The 15,173-nt window shown below is 39.6% G+C and overlaps 1 protein-coding gene across 5 annotated transcripts in view; it reads right to left on the bottom strand.

Annotated features, from left to right (window-relative positions):
- SAMD12 (sterile alpha motif domain containing 12) overlaps positions 1–15,173 on the bottom strand; it is a 179,630-nt gene that overhangs the window by 123,662 nt on the left and 40,795 nt on the right. For all 5 annotated transcript variants that reach the window (XM_027645538.1, XM_027645535.1, XM_027645536.1 and 2 more), the window contains exon 3: positions 11,651–11,780. In XM_027645538.1, coding sequence (XP_027501339.1) covers positions 11,651–11,780 — 130 coding nt within the window. The remainder of the gene's footprint in view (positions 1–11,650; positions 11,781–15,173) is intronic.

Below are 15,173 nucleotides of genomic sequence, written 5' to 3'. Positions count from 1 at the left end.
ATACTGGATTATGTTTGGTAGTAGCTGTAGTTAATAATAAGGCATCAGAACAGGAGTCCCCCGGTTTTACCCAAGGCCAGCCACTTACTGTTGATTGTTGAATAACAAGAGTTTGCCTCTAGTAAGCACTCTGGGGCTCAGATACCTACCTTAATGAAATCTCAGGGGAGGAAAGACGGTATTTTGATGTGTTTTTCCTTAAGGAGTCATGTCTTTTGTGCACCTTATTAAAAAAGTTCATGGATTAATCCACATGTCCATGTTTCAGACCAAAATTGCTTATTAAGATCCAAGTTTTTTGTGTCTCTAGGCTCACATTTCTAAGTCTAGGGTTTCCACATGCAGAGATAATAAAATCAATTAAAAGATACAGGTTTCTCACAGTTGATTCCTGTTTGAGCAGCAAGCACTCATCTGGATGCACACAGAAGGACAGGGAGCCTTCTCCTGCATCAGTTCAGTGTTGATCACCAGTAGGATCTGAGGAACCAGATAAACACTTCACAGGGTGCACAGATCCTTGCTGTGTGAAGGGATGAAAGTCAATTCCTGAATGCAGTAAAGGCTTGAACAGAATCCAGCCACTTTCTTTTTCTTTTCTTTTTTTTTTTTTTTTTTTTCTCCAAGAGCTCCTTCCACTAAATTCACAGGAAAATGCTGGAGCTGGGTCCTTGCATCTTTGCTGAAAGAGCCAGGTATTTTCCTCCACTGTGCATTCTACAATAACAAGGACAAAGCTCTATGCCAAGTGCACTGCACCAGACCCTGTCAGGCTTTCAACCTGTTCAATTAACTATATCAAATCAAACGATTTCCACTGGAGCACAGGGAGGCACTTCTTTTTCAGTGAAGGCTATTCCCCTGGCAAACCCTGAGCAGTGGAGGGCAGCTGCTTTAGCACTTGAGCAGTAAAAAAAAAAAAAAGGCAGCTTTGGATTTTATTTTTATTGTAATATGGGGGAGGTAGAGAAGGGATAAATCCTTTCTCCCCTAGCCTCTTTGCTCTCTGCAAGAGGCTCAGCTGTCTAGGCTGGTATTTCCACGAACAGAATCATTTTCAAAGAGGGACATGACAAACGAGGCGCTGACGGGCTCATTAGCAGAGCGGGGAAGCTGGGGGTGAGGACCGCAGGTCTGTGCCCTCCGGAGCGCTGTGGTCGCCGATGGCAGGGGAGGGCACAAACGCCGGGATCCCGCCGGGATCGAACCCCTGCACCGCCGGGCACATCCCGGTGCCGGCGGGGCGGTAGCCGGTGCGCCGGCGCCCCCTCGAGGCAGCGCCCGGTACTGCAACCGCGGGGCTCTGCGGGCTGTGCAAAGGAAGAGGGGAAACCCGCAGCTTTCCCAAGCGCATCCACAGGCCTTTCCAAACACCAGCTCGGAGACACTGAAGTGTTGAGGTACTGTAGGAAAGTCCTGGAGGCTGCAGGCGGCTGTTTGCTCAGTCGCCGCGGGGGAATTTAGGAGGGGTCAGCTGAAGGGGCCGAGCTCATCTGAAGATCATGCCTTGAGTCCTGGCAGAGGGTCTGGGGAGTGGAATGAGAACACAGCTGAGAACACAGGGCTACGACAGATGGGGTTAATCCATTTGTCAGAGACTTGGTGCAAGAGCGGAGTTGTTGTCTACATATCTACTAAAAAACAGAGACCATAAAGAAGCTGGAATCACAGCATAAATGATGGAGGGCATCTGGCTTGGGAAGAGTCACAGGGTATCAGGCAACAGCAACACACAGGGGTGAGAGAAGGACACAATGTATTGCAGACTGACCAGATGAGAGAGATTAAATACACACTTAGAATCACAGAATCATTAAGGTTGAAAAAGACCTCCAAGATCATTGAGTCCAATCTTTGACCAAACACCATCATGTCATCTAAGCCATAGCACTAAGAGCCATGTCCAGTTGTTTATTGAACGTTTCCAGGGATGGTGACTCCACTACCTCCCTGGGCAGCGCATTCCAATGCCTGACCACCCTTTCAGTGAAGAAATTCTTCCTGATGTCCAAAACAGAAGTCAAACTCTAACCCATGGCTTCATTCAGGTTCAGATTCCAGGAGGGCTTCCTTCTGCATTTCACTGTGAGTTAGCTGTGTTATTAGACTGAGGAACACTGCCAAATAATTATAAGATTACACTAAGACTAAATCCCCATATCATGAATAGCACACGCTGGCAAGTAATAAGCTGAAATAAAAAGAATCAGCTCTAGCTGCTCACTGATATCACAAACACACACCCACTAAGCAGTAAATTAATTCACTTTTTTGAATTGAAGAACCGTAAGGTCCTCTAACAACTCCTCCACTTAATCACTCTACTTTTCCTCATCTAAGTTTTTCTTACCTACAACTGAGCCATAAAATTGACTTCATAGCTGCAGAGCAAAGGTGACAAATACTCCTTCTCCATCAATAGCACAAGTAACTTGAAAGGAGACCCTGCAATATCTCCTATTTTTTGTCCTGGTTCCCACTCTGGTGGGAACTTCTGAAGTGCTGCAGGAAAGCCTGACTTGATGGGAAATGAGAGCTCAGCAGTACTAACCATCAGTTTAACCAAGCGGGAAAAGTAAGTTCCAGACTCCAGAGACAGAGCAGAAGTTTTAAAACAGCAACCCAGAATGCAACCTAATGAGACTTCAGTCAGGGCACAACACTTGGAACCAACACAATTCATGAGAAGCCCTAAATATTCAATGGCCAGTTCTAAACTAAGGACCTTGTCCTTTGAGTGGAAGGATTTCAGACCATTATCCACTATACTGAAGTAGTTTATCAGTATTAATCAAGTGGGGACATAAAAAAAAAGGAAATAAAGAAGGGCCATCAGGGTTAACAACACTGCATTCTGTGGCTTCAGGCTACTTCTTGAAGCCACAGAAGGTCTTGAAGGTCTTCAAAGCAACAACAAGGTGCTTCACCTTGCCTAGCTTCTGGAGAAAGGGATCCCATAACCTAGTGATTGATCAAGGAACATGGTGAAGTAATAATGTAAGCACTAACAGTTAGTGATGGATCCAAAAATGCATAGAAAAAGAACATTCTAAGAAATAAAATGAGAGGGTAGAGCTTCAATATTGGGCAAAATGTTAGAATTTTAATAATAAAGTAATCAAATCCCCTATAAAGCAGCTAAAGAAAAAATAGTTGATAAAAAGCATGCTTTGTCAAGATCACGTGAAGGGCCACAAAAGAAAAGGTGGACAAAGAAAAAGGTGAACATAAAAGGGGTGTTTTCATAAAGTCTTCTCTTGGCTATGCTAAGTCCATTAAATTCATCTGTTTGGAGGCATCCTTTGCCTCTCCACTGATTACTTCAGCAGTTTACTCTCTTACCCTTGGTTTTAGAAATCCAACTTAAGCTGGATGCCTGAATCACCTAAGATAAATGGGTAAGCACCCAAAGATTAAATCAGTAGCTCATAAGGTTTTTGGCTCTGTCAGTGGATCACAATCAGTGTTCAGTTCTTCTTGCACATACACTGTGCAGCCTTATCAGCAAACAAGGAAATATCACGAAGCTTTACAATATGGATTGAGAATTCCTGAAATAAGTTTTGCTAAGACATTTGATACAGTTTTCCCTATTTTGCCCTAATTCACATTTTTAGATCCCTTCTGAGTAAGAAACAGAAACTGATTTTGAAACTGGCTGCCATGGTGAGAGGTTCTGGCGGTGCATTTTACACGATATTGATGTCAATCAGAGTTCTGTAGAGAACAGAGTGGATCAGGTTTACGAAAACTGTACAACAAAGATCTTTCCAAGTGGAATGGTAAAACATGATATGATCTCTAGTTAGGAAAAAATTACTAAAATAAATAGAACAAGATTAAATTAGAAATGAAAAAAACCTTGTGTTAGAGGGAAGGAATAATCCAATTATCATTGCATGTATAACTATGCAACATTATTTCCCCAACAACTGGCAGCACATGAGCAGTAAGTACCAAGGAGCAAGTAAACGCTGCTTCAAATATCCTCTTTCTTCTGTCCCCTTAATACTCATACTGTAAGAGTACAGAAGAACTCATCTAAGCTAAGTTGACAGGGAATTTCAAATTTGAAGCTAATGAACACGAATTATATTTTTCAGTTCAAAGATGTTTTGAATTCTGTGCTCTACATCAGGCAGGAGTAACAGCTATAGCAAACCTGGCTACCATGGCTCTTACTGAATTCTTATATAGTGACAGATGAAGGAAAAAGAGGCAGCTAGAGTGCAATTCACTTTTGAGTATGCTGTAGAGCAATTTTTTACTGAGACCATGAGAGATCTTCCCAGGTAGTTAACAGTGGAGAGAGTCTCCCAAGGAAAAGCAACCAGACCCAAAAAATATAAAGCAAGACAGAAAATGGTGTAAAACATACATCAGCTACTTGCACAGCAGATCTCACAGCTGATAATGAAGCGGGACAGTGGAAGCTTCATTCTGAATTTAGTAGATATAGAATTTAGTATGTCATTGGCAAGCAAGGCCAAAAATGCCTCAATTGCCCGTTCTCAATTTCCCTTTCCTATCAAACAGAACAGATGACATTATCACTTCCACACGGGATTTTATGTAACAAATAATAGTATCGAACACTCCCCACTGGTTTGCGCACAGAGAAGAAAATAGCTCCATTTCATTACTAATTGATAAACTCTACAGATTAGTTTTCACAGAAAAGACAATTGATCAGAAAATAATCAACTATGTTAATACTTAAGTTACAACTCCCACAAAGTGTTCGAGTGCCTCATTGTCCCCTTCTCAACTGCAGATGAGTCTTCCTGGTCAAACCAGATCCCTCATGAGCCATTATAGTCTTGTGTCCTGTTGTGGAATTTCGCTACATATTACATGAGCTACAATCTGATCACAAAGCAAAACCCAGAAACCATTGCTGAGGCATAAGAGAAGATTACTTTCATACAAAATTTTCTGTATCAGTAGGAGGCTGAATAATGAAAAGAAGATTTCTGCTTTTCCAACTTCTTTCAATTCTCCACTATATAAACACAGGGTTACATTAATATATTTCTGATATTATTTTCCATGCAAAAAGAACAGTTGCTACATATTATGCAAACAGGAGCCTTATCCCAGCACCTATCACTCTTTGATGTGTTCTACATGTTAAAAATTTGAGAGCAGCCAAGTATGAAACAAGGAAAACTGTTTAGTCCCTTACATTTTCCACAGGAGCATCACAGTTCCACAAAGAATGCTGCAAATAGGTCTGACCTTATCCAGGCAGCAGAATAAAAGCTCTCTCCAGGGTGAAGCAGTGATTTTATTTTATTTTTTAAACTGCAGATGGATGTAGTCAGGATTGATCTGACAGCCCACCAACCAACATTGCTATTAAGACTTCACAGAAGGAGCATGGAAAAGTGGCATAAATAAGGACTGAGGGTAAGGCTGGCTTAAGCTTTGCACCACAGAGAAGGGAAGGGCTTCACAGAGATGGCTGGAGATGGAAGTTGCTTCTGCTATCCACTATCAGACGAACACTGCTTGGCAGAAGACACAGTGCTGAAGAGCACTGTCACATGCAAAACAAGGAAAATAATGAATACTTTATTGGAAATTACCTCAATTTGGACACAATGAAGGTGCTTTCCGAGATCTATGACAGTGCTGAAGAATGTTCAAAACTTGCTACAGGTTTGGGACCAATCAAAGAAAAACCGGGTAAGCAAAACTTTAACAATGCTTTAAAGGAGGCTTAAGTACTTCCTACAACACCCTGACCTGACCCAGGACCTTCTTTGCTTGGTACCAGTCCTACACTTGACCATAAAGACTGCTCTACCAATAACAGCCTAGAGGGTAGGTTGTGACCTCTTTCTAAGGGACAATAAAACGATGTTGAATAAAATAATCTAAGAAAAGGTGCCAGTTTGTGTAGTCTTCTACTGTAACTACAGCAGGTTTTGTGAGAAGACTCTTGTGGTATACAGGTGTTAGGTAACAGAACACCTACAGAGGCCACTTTATAGAACACCACATTTTGCTTCTTGCATCAGTCCTCACATTAGGTGCATTATATCACTGGCACAAGAGATATTTTGGGTCAGTGTGATATGCATTAATAATGGAAGGAAGAAAGATAACAATAGTGGAATCACTTACCAAGGGAAAGATCAGGAAGTGAGCAGAACTTGTTCCAAATGAAACAGACTGTTAACGAGAAGTCTCAGCTGCCTCAAGAGACACCTTCTATATACATATCACAATGCATTTGACAATACTGGAATCTTTATCTCTGTTGTATTGAGAGCAAAACATATGGCAAAGGTTGAACACAATCAAGAGGTCACAACACAGTGAATAAACCCATCTGGTTTTGGTCACCCTTCCTGTCCCAGAGCTAGGAGTGAAACCTAGGCCTCCTGTGCTCCACTGCACACCTTTTATCCCCAAGTCACTGCACTGGTTGCACCACAAAACTCATCTGAGTTCCATGAAACAAAGGGCGGAATTAAATTATATATGTTCTGAAAATTTTATTAAAAGAAACCCCAAACTTTCTCTGTATGGAGTGAGTAACTTTTAGACCCCAAGGATTCAGTGTGCTTCCAAAGAATGCCAGAGTAACCTGAAACAGAGCTATGATGTCTCCAAATTCCAGTGTAGTATCTTAAACCACAAGACCATCCCTTCACCAACATGCTAAATAACTTGAGCATTTTATCTGATGTGATAAACTCTAACATCTACAAAGATATTACTTAAGTGAAAAAATTGATCAATTGAGATTTTAAAAGCATGATTTTATAAAAATTTCATAAAAATATGTCAATAAAGCTGATTTAATGCAAGCATCTTTAGAGGTCATAGAATTAGCCAGATTTTAAGACTATTTGCAGCAGGTTTTCAGTAGCAGTTCATATTTCACTTTCTGAGCTGCTGTTTGGTATTTAATGGTTATTCAGAAGTTCTGGGCCCCTCTAAAACTGAGGTTTTCTTGAGTCCTGTTCCTTTCCCCCTTAAAAGTTTAATTTAAAAAGGTTTGAGTCCTTTCAAGTACCTCCTATCAAATTCTTTCAATTGGACCAAGGTACCTCTTGGGTATTACACTGACAGAATGAGGTTTGTTTAATGATCATAGCATTAAAACCTCATGCTCTGAAGACATGCAGTAGCATATCAGGGAACATGGTGTAGAAATAAAAGGTGAAGCAGTGTTTCCTTCCTTCCTTCCTCTCTCCTTTTCTCCTTCCCTTCCTTCCTTTCCTTTCTTCCCTTCCCTTCCCTTTCCTCCCTTCCAATACACATCCATAAGCCGTTCCTTGGACATCATCTTTATTACTTTGTCAATGGACCATTTGCCCCAAAACGGTTATTCTTTGGTCATTCTATGCCCAGTCTTGTTTCTGTTAATTGTGAGACATTGCAAAAATCTTCCTTTGTTCCAGTGGTACAGAATAAGACCATTAAAGAACAACCCATCTCTCTAGAACACCCCAGTCATTTAAAAGTATTGCTGCCCAGCAAATTCAAAGCCACGAATGCAAACAAAGTGAGCTCCTTTTTTTGGGTTTATCCCCTGGAACTCATCAGTATAAAATCAGTGTGAAACACTGGCAAATCACTGCAACTTTTTATTTCTCCTCCTACTGGTGTAAACTCCAACACCAGCTGTAGAGCTTTCAGTGACATGGCCCTACCATGACATTGCCTTCTTGGTTGTACAGGCCACTGTCATCTTTGTTCCTCCCTTTTCACAGTCTTATTTTTCCCATCACTGCTAATTCCTATCAAATGCCATTAGATCTCACTCAGTATTACTCCTTCAAATTATTTTGGTTCTTTCTCTGGGTCCAACACCATGAAGAGTACTTCTGACTTGTTGCTGAATAAGTCAACCAAATGTTCTACTCCCTGAATCCAAGCATGTTATATGCTTGGATACATAAGAAATCTGCCCATTTCTTTTTAGATCTTTCCATATTTAATTATGCCTAACTGGCTGCAAAATGCATTTCACTGGTTCTGAGGTACTCAGTAAGTACTCAGCAAATCATAGGACCATGGAAGAATTTAGATGGGAAGGGACCACAGAAGAATTTAGATGGGAAAGGATCCCAGCAGATTTCTGGCCCAACCGCCTTCTTAAAACAAGGCCAGCTATGAGATCAGATCAGGTTTCTCAAGGTTTTATCTAGCTAGAGCTTGAAACCTTCCCAGGACAGAAACTGAGCAACCTGTTCCAATGCTCAACTGTTCTCATGGGGAAAAAGTTTCTCCTCATGTCCAAGCTCAGCCTCTTGTTTCAGCTCAAGTCTGGTGTCTCTCACACATCACTGTTAAGGGTCAGGTTTCATGTTTTTGACAACCTTCTCCTACATACTGGGGGCTGCTGCCAGTCCCCCCATCCCACCCTGGCAAGCTGCCTCTTCCCCAGACTGAACAAGCCCAGCTCCCTCATAGAATCATAGAATCAGCTGGGTTGGAAAAGACCTCTGATCATAAAGTCCAACCATTGATCCACTACCGCCGTGGTTACTAGACCATGGCACTAAGTGCCACATCCAGTCTCATCTTAAAAACCTCCAGGGACAGAGAATCCACCACTTCCCTGGGCAGCCCATTCCAATGGCTGATCACCCTCTCTGTAAAGAACTTCTTCCTAATATCTAACCTAAACCTCCCCTGGCAGAGCTTAAGACCATGCCCCCTTGTCTTACTGATAGCTGCCTCAATGGTCACAGGGCAAGTGCTCTAGCCTTGAGCATCTTGTTGGCCCTCACCTTAACTTGCACTGGAGACCCCAGGACTGTAGCCTAAAAAGTGCAGAGTAAAAGGGAATAATGACTGTGTTGGATCAGGTTACTATGTTCCTGTTAATAGTGCCTATGATTCTGTCAGCATTCTTTGCTGCCAAGGCACAACACTGGTTCATTTCATCTTCCTCACTATCAAGACCGCGGGTCCTTTTCACCAAAACCGCTTCCCCACTGGTCAGCCCCAGGCTGAGTGGGGTGCAAGAGGCTCAGCCTTCCCAGCTGCAGAACTTTGCAATTGTCTTTGTTGAATTTCATAAGGTTCTTCCAGCCTGTGTCTGGTCCCTATGCCTAAACGTCTATGGATGGTCCCTACTCTTGAGTCTATAGACTGTTACCTCCAATTTGCTGTCATCTGCAAATCTGATGAGAGTACACTCTGTCCCGTGACATCCTCAAGATCACTGTTAATATGAAGATTTTTTTTCTTACTAGGTAAGTTTCGAGATGAAGTATTTTTTTTCTTACATGTCTGAAGCTGCTCTTTGTCAGAAATAACAGGTACAAAATCTCTGCAAAGAAAAGGTCATTTTGGGTTGCATTTTTGTCCCCAACTCAATAAACTGTAATCAGCAACTAATAGTCTCAAGTAAATGCCACATTTTTCAACACCTATGGTTAACAATTGTCAGATATGTTTGCCCAAGATTATTTTCCTGGCTTATGACCATGTGTTAGATTTTATCTTCAAATAAAGTTTAAATATCCTTTTCATAAGAACTTTCTTCAAGTTCTTTTCCATCCTGTTTTTCTATATCAAAATAGCCTGTAAAGTCATATTAATTCCTGAGAAATTTTCAAAAATCACATTATTTTTCTGTAGCCATATCTGGGAACAGTTACACTATCTTGGCTTCATCTTCATATTAGTTTCCATGCTCCTTTCTGAGCTACAAATCCACTGTTCTATCCCTTTATTAGAGCTCAAATAATCAGAGTCATGGGGACCAACAGCACTGGAAAGATCCTCCTGAGTTAATGATTTCACTCATAATACTATCACAACATACTTTTATAAAATCTATACAGGTATTGATCATGTTTCTTATTTGGTAGTTGCTGAATTGAAGTTATTTTCTTTCCTGCAGATTTACTTTCTAAGACTCATACGGATATTTTCCTTTTTCCTCTTTTGTCTAAAGTAAGAAAGATTGATCTCAATTCTCTTTCACAGAAGTCTATAAAGTTCAAAGTTTTGCACATCTGCAAGGAAACTACAAGGTTTCCATCTATGTTTATGTTGAAATGAAAACAACTTCTCCCTTAATTCTAGAAACAGATAACATGATAGTAAAACAGTATTAGAAAATATTTTAAAATTAGCTTCAATTTCTTCTGGTAGTGCTCTGGATGCAGTCAGCTCTGAACACATGGGTGGAGACACAGACTACATTCCTACAGACTGCATTCAGCAGATGATGACTGAGAGGAAATAGCCACAGTGGTTATGTAGTAAATCTCAACACTTACCAAACCAGTACAAACCAGCTCTCACATGTAAGTGTGTATAGGTACTCATGGCTACATAGTAAACAAATATTGGCAGTTTAGTTTGCTGTGTTTGCAATCATTCATATGTTATCAGAAAGAAAATAGCAACAGAAATCAAGGTAAAATTTGAAACACCAGAAGTACACATATATGAACAGACACTGACTGAAACACACAACGGTAACAATGCATTAGTGTTAAGACTGAAATTTTATGTAAAACTCAATTCTCTGCTTAACATTAAATGTCTGAATTCCAATTCCCAGTTTGGTATACTACCACGTCAGAGAACAAATTAGTGTACCACATTAAATTTTTTACAGATTAATTACTGTCTGGTATATGAGTAAAAGTCCTATGTAACTCCCAAGTTATATTTGCTAAACTGATGTCTGTTCAAAGTGATCAGCTAAAAGACAACTACAGCAAACTGAGTAGGAGTTGACAAGCCAAGCAGATCAACAAAATCAATATCAACTTCTAAAGAAAACAGGAAAATAAAATACAACTATGTTTTTAATATATTCTTTTAAGAAAAGACACCAAATTTTTAAGGTTTGGAGGTCCTGAATGTATTTGGGGGTAAACCATGATAGAATACACAAATATTTTTTAGACTAGACAAGGAAAGTTTGTGCAACTGGGAAGCACTCTATCCAGAGAAGGAAAGGCTGTGAGAAAGAATGGTTGGTTGTACTCGAGCCACATTTGGGACAGGAATCAGTTTTGTTTGCTGGAAGTAATAGTTTAGATTGATACTAGGAAATACCAACTTTAAAGGTCATAAAATATTGGAATAGAGAGACGCAAAAATCTCCTCCATTACAAATTTTCCAGAAAAAGTTAGACAAACATCTGCCAGAAATGAACTTGCTGTATTGATCCTACTTTAGGCCTAGGGAGGGGCGCAGTTGGGTTTGCTTCCCATCCTACGTGTTAAGGACTCTAAGGTTAATTTTTATTTCTTTTTAAAGGGAGGGGGGGACACAATAAAAGATACGAAATCAAGGTGAAACATCTCAATGAAAATGAAAATTTACACAAATTACATTTTTCGCCATAGGATGTTTCTTAATGTTTGGGTTTGGAGGTTTTTTATTTATTCAGAATGAATAGGGTTGGGCCTTTACCTGCATACAGACTGACTTTCCTTGTTATATTGACCCTGAGTAATGTGAAACTTACGTTTTAGAGAGATGGGGAAATCACCACATCCTAAGAAAGCTGGAATATTCCCCCTACTCTAAACCTTGCAACTCTCTAGTCATCCAATCAACAAAAAGCCCTCAGTGCACAGTCACAGTCTATTAACAGCAAAGTAAAACAATTTGCCACATTTTAAGTAAGTAAAATATTTCTGATAGTGCATACTTTACCAGTTATGTCATGCTGTTTGAATGACTCACTGTAGATTTGATACTGATTAGGGCAATGTTTCTTCAGCCATTTGCAGACATCCTGCTGGGTCCATAATGCCACAGGCTTGGTCAGCTTCACAGTCCCGGACTAGAAACACAGAATGAAGAGCAGAAATTATGTTTAGTCTGCACACAAGTTTCAGAAATATTTATCTGTGACATCCATATACAATATTAAAATAATAAATGCAAGACAGCAGCTGCTCTGACTGGCAGATATCCAATAATCACCAGCACGTTACACAAGACCCAGTTATTAAAATACATCACGCAGGAATCATACACAGTGAAAGGTCCTTAAAAATTATTTTGCATTGCATACATGTTCCTTGCATCACAGAAACATACTGCACTATGTCTACTTGAACTACAGTTTAAAGAGTGACCAAGTGACAACAGTTGAAGGGCAATATATACACACTTTGAAGCCTTCAAACTCACAAGGGGGATGTCCATTTGTATCCCAACTTGGATATAACCACGGAAGACCAGAAATATCCTCAGGCATGGTCCTCAGCATGGTCCTCAGCTACAATTAGGAAAGACCTTGCAACAAAGGCCTTTAGTGCAAACAAGCCTAAAGACTGGTTCTGCCTGGGAAAAGGCCAATGGAGATAGAGCTGGGGATAGTGGTTCATAGTGAGCATTTCAGCTGACATAGTTTGCGTGATGTTTACAAGCAGCTATAGTTTTTCTGCTTCCTCTTTACCTTTAACCTTCCTACAATCACCTTTATATGAAATAAATAGGACTCCTGCTTAAAACAGTTGCTCCTTTATAATAAATAATAATTTTAAAAAGAACTCTTCTATACTTTCCTGAAAATTCAGTTTTATAATAGATGAAGAGTTTATACATAAACATTCATAAATTGATTGCATTATTATATGTACAAAGTCACATTTCATTTAATCATACAATTCACCTTTGCACATGCACTTTTTTTAACTCTACAAGAATGCTGAGTTCTATGCAATCTGAACTGCGGGGATTTAAAACCTCTTGTTAAAGCAGGCAAAACAAAAAAAAAAAGAAAATATATTCTAAGTGATTTAATCTTTTTTTTTTTTTTCAACACAGCCTGCCTAAGAGACTAAGAAAATCTTAAACAGATGGGTGGTTATTACCAACAATAAATGTTTAAAACTGGACATTGCTGATGTAAGTGGGTGTGAACATCAATGTATTCATTTACTTCATTATTTTGTCAAGGAACTGACTCCAGGGAATAAAATCAAAGTGTCTCTGTTTCCATGCTATGCATGCAGAATACTGTCCTCCAGCACCCTAGTGGTGTAGAAGGTTCAAGAGAAGTTTTACTATGCAAATTTGAGGTGAAGAGGAATGTCATCCCAACCCATCTTCTCCATTAGGACTCATGGCAGATTCCTTCAATATTGTCAGCCAGGGTTTATCCCCGCATTTACACAGATGTACTCTGTCAGACAGACCTTTTCGAAGTTGCTTTGAAATTTTTCATTACTGGAAGCCCTAAGGACCAGTTTTAAGCCAGTGCCTTGTATGTCCTATCAAGTCCATAAAGTACGTCATGCAAAGATACTAAGTTTAGGGCCAGGGAATATGGCAGGCCTAAAAATCCAGCAGGAAAACGTGTCTTGAATTTCTCATGTCCAATTGTCCGTATCTCTTTTTTATTGCCTATGTAGAAGTTAGATAAACAGCAGGAAAATTATGGTTGAATATATAACACAATGCACATCCCCTAGCTCAGTTTTTTTTTTGATTTGAAGAAACAAACTCATCAGAAACACTAATAGGCATCATCCACATTTAGAGGTATCACAGTAATGCAAAAAACTATCCCAAATAATCATTCTCATCTCGTGCTGCCACCCACTAACATACAGCAGGCAGAAGCTTGACAGACCTGGCATCCACAGAAAAAGGAACCTTCCAGAGGTGTTGAGGGTGTACTATAACCAGGACAGCCCTTGCTCTACCTCTGCCCTTTCTGAGAAGCTCATCAGTCTTCCACACAAACAGGAACCCCCATAGGTCTGGAGAAGGGGCAACCTCTGTAGGGAGAGCAAGTGCCCTGTAACTCCTCCAAGCACCTCATGCAACTTGGAAGATCAAAGGCCCCTCTTTGAACTTCTCTGGCCTGCTCGTTAGTGCCATTTGAGCCAGAGAAGAAACTGAATGTCAATGAAGAGCCCAATCTTATGGTATCAGTTACCTGATTTTTATTGCATGCATATATAAATGCATGTCCTTCACAAACACATCAAAGGAATAAACAAGTAAAAATAGCCATATAACACTAACAGTCTCTCTGATTTCACAGAAATCCCTGAACAACAGGGTCAAGACTTAAATGTCTATCTTTATATGAGTTACTGCTTAAAGATATTTCTTGAGCACTGGAATTTCTGAAGACTAGAGAAAAGTCTGTCAGCCCTTGAAAAATAAATTGTTAACAGGCTTTTCTTGTACATCATAAAAATACTTAAATGACAAATATTTGTATACAAATATGTATAACTAGCTATAGATTTGCAAGCTATTAATTCCAAGCTGAAAGTACACAAGCAGTGCCAATGTTTGTTTTAACTGAGAGGCTGCTCTTTTCAGTTCAGCAACTATTGTCCTCTTAAAAGGTATAAGCACCATCATGTTAAATAGCAGAAGAACAAGTTTATCAACAATTACAGTACAAATTTAACACACCCCTCTATGGCCATGGAACTGAAATATGGTTTCAAATGTAGCTTTTATGCAGTGCAATATACACTGCACTGCAAACATGCATGCTGACTTCTTACCGTCCAGCATTCAGAATTATGATAGAAACATGTTGCACTTAAGCTTATAAATGCAATCCAAAGAGTACATTTTTACATTGACACCATCAAATATTAGGTTTAATTTTCTAATTCATAAGGATTTAATGAGCTAGAGAAATACATGTGTTTAAAAGCAATGGTTCCAAAAACAAAATCCCAGTAAACCAAGGAAAATTACCCTTACCATTAACATACCTACTAAATGAGTCCTCTGCCATTAACTATATGTAAGCTACCTAGACAGGTGGAAAATACACTATGTTTTTCTTTATTTCTGTTTTTCAGCTCAGTCAATCAATAGGCCTAAACTGATTAAAACAAAATAATACATCAAAAATTATCTTTAGACTGGCCTTCCCTTCCATTTTCCGGGCATAAACACATCATAAGACCACCTTTGCTGGTAACCCTTTAATAGTTTTAATTCTGCCAAACACTATGCCAACTCATGTGCAAGATACAGATCTAATGAGAATAAGTCTTTCTTGTATATTTGAAGGAAACCCTGTTTCTTCAGGATTTTGTGACAAACTCTTCAAAATTGCTGACCCCAGTTTTTACTATGTGTATCTGAAAGTATAAAAATGACGACCAAGAAGAAGAAAAAACTACTATATTTACTTCTATGACAAAATTTCACGCTCTCCTTGTTCCATGGTGCAGAGAAGACAGTATTT

Source organism: Corapipo altera, unplaced genomic scaffold, assembly GCF_003945725.1.
Source record: "Corapipo altera isolate COAL_440 unplaced genomic scaffold, ASM394572v1 51, whole genome shotgun sequence".
NCBI classification, from domain to species: Eukaryota; Metazoa; Chordata; class Aves; order Passeriformes; family Pipridae; genus Corapipo; species Corapipo altera.
The sequence above is the reverse complement of the archived record's forward strand: the minus strand, read 5'-3'. Positions and strand labels throughout refer to the sequence as shown.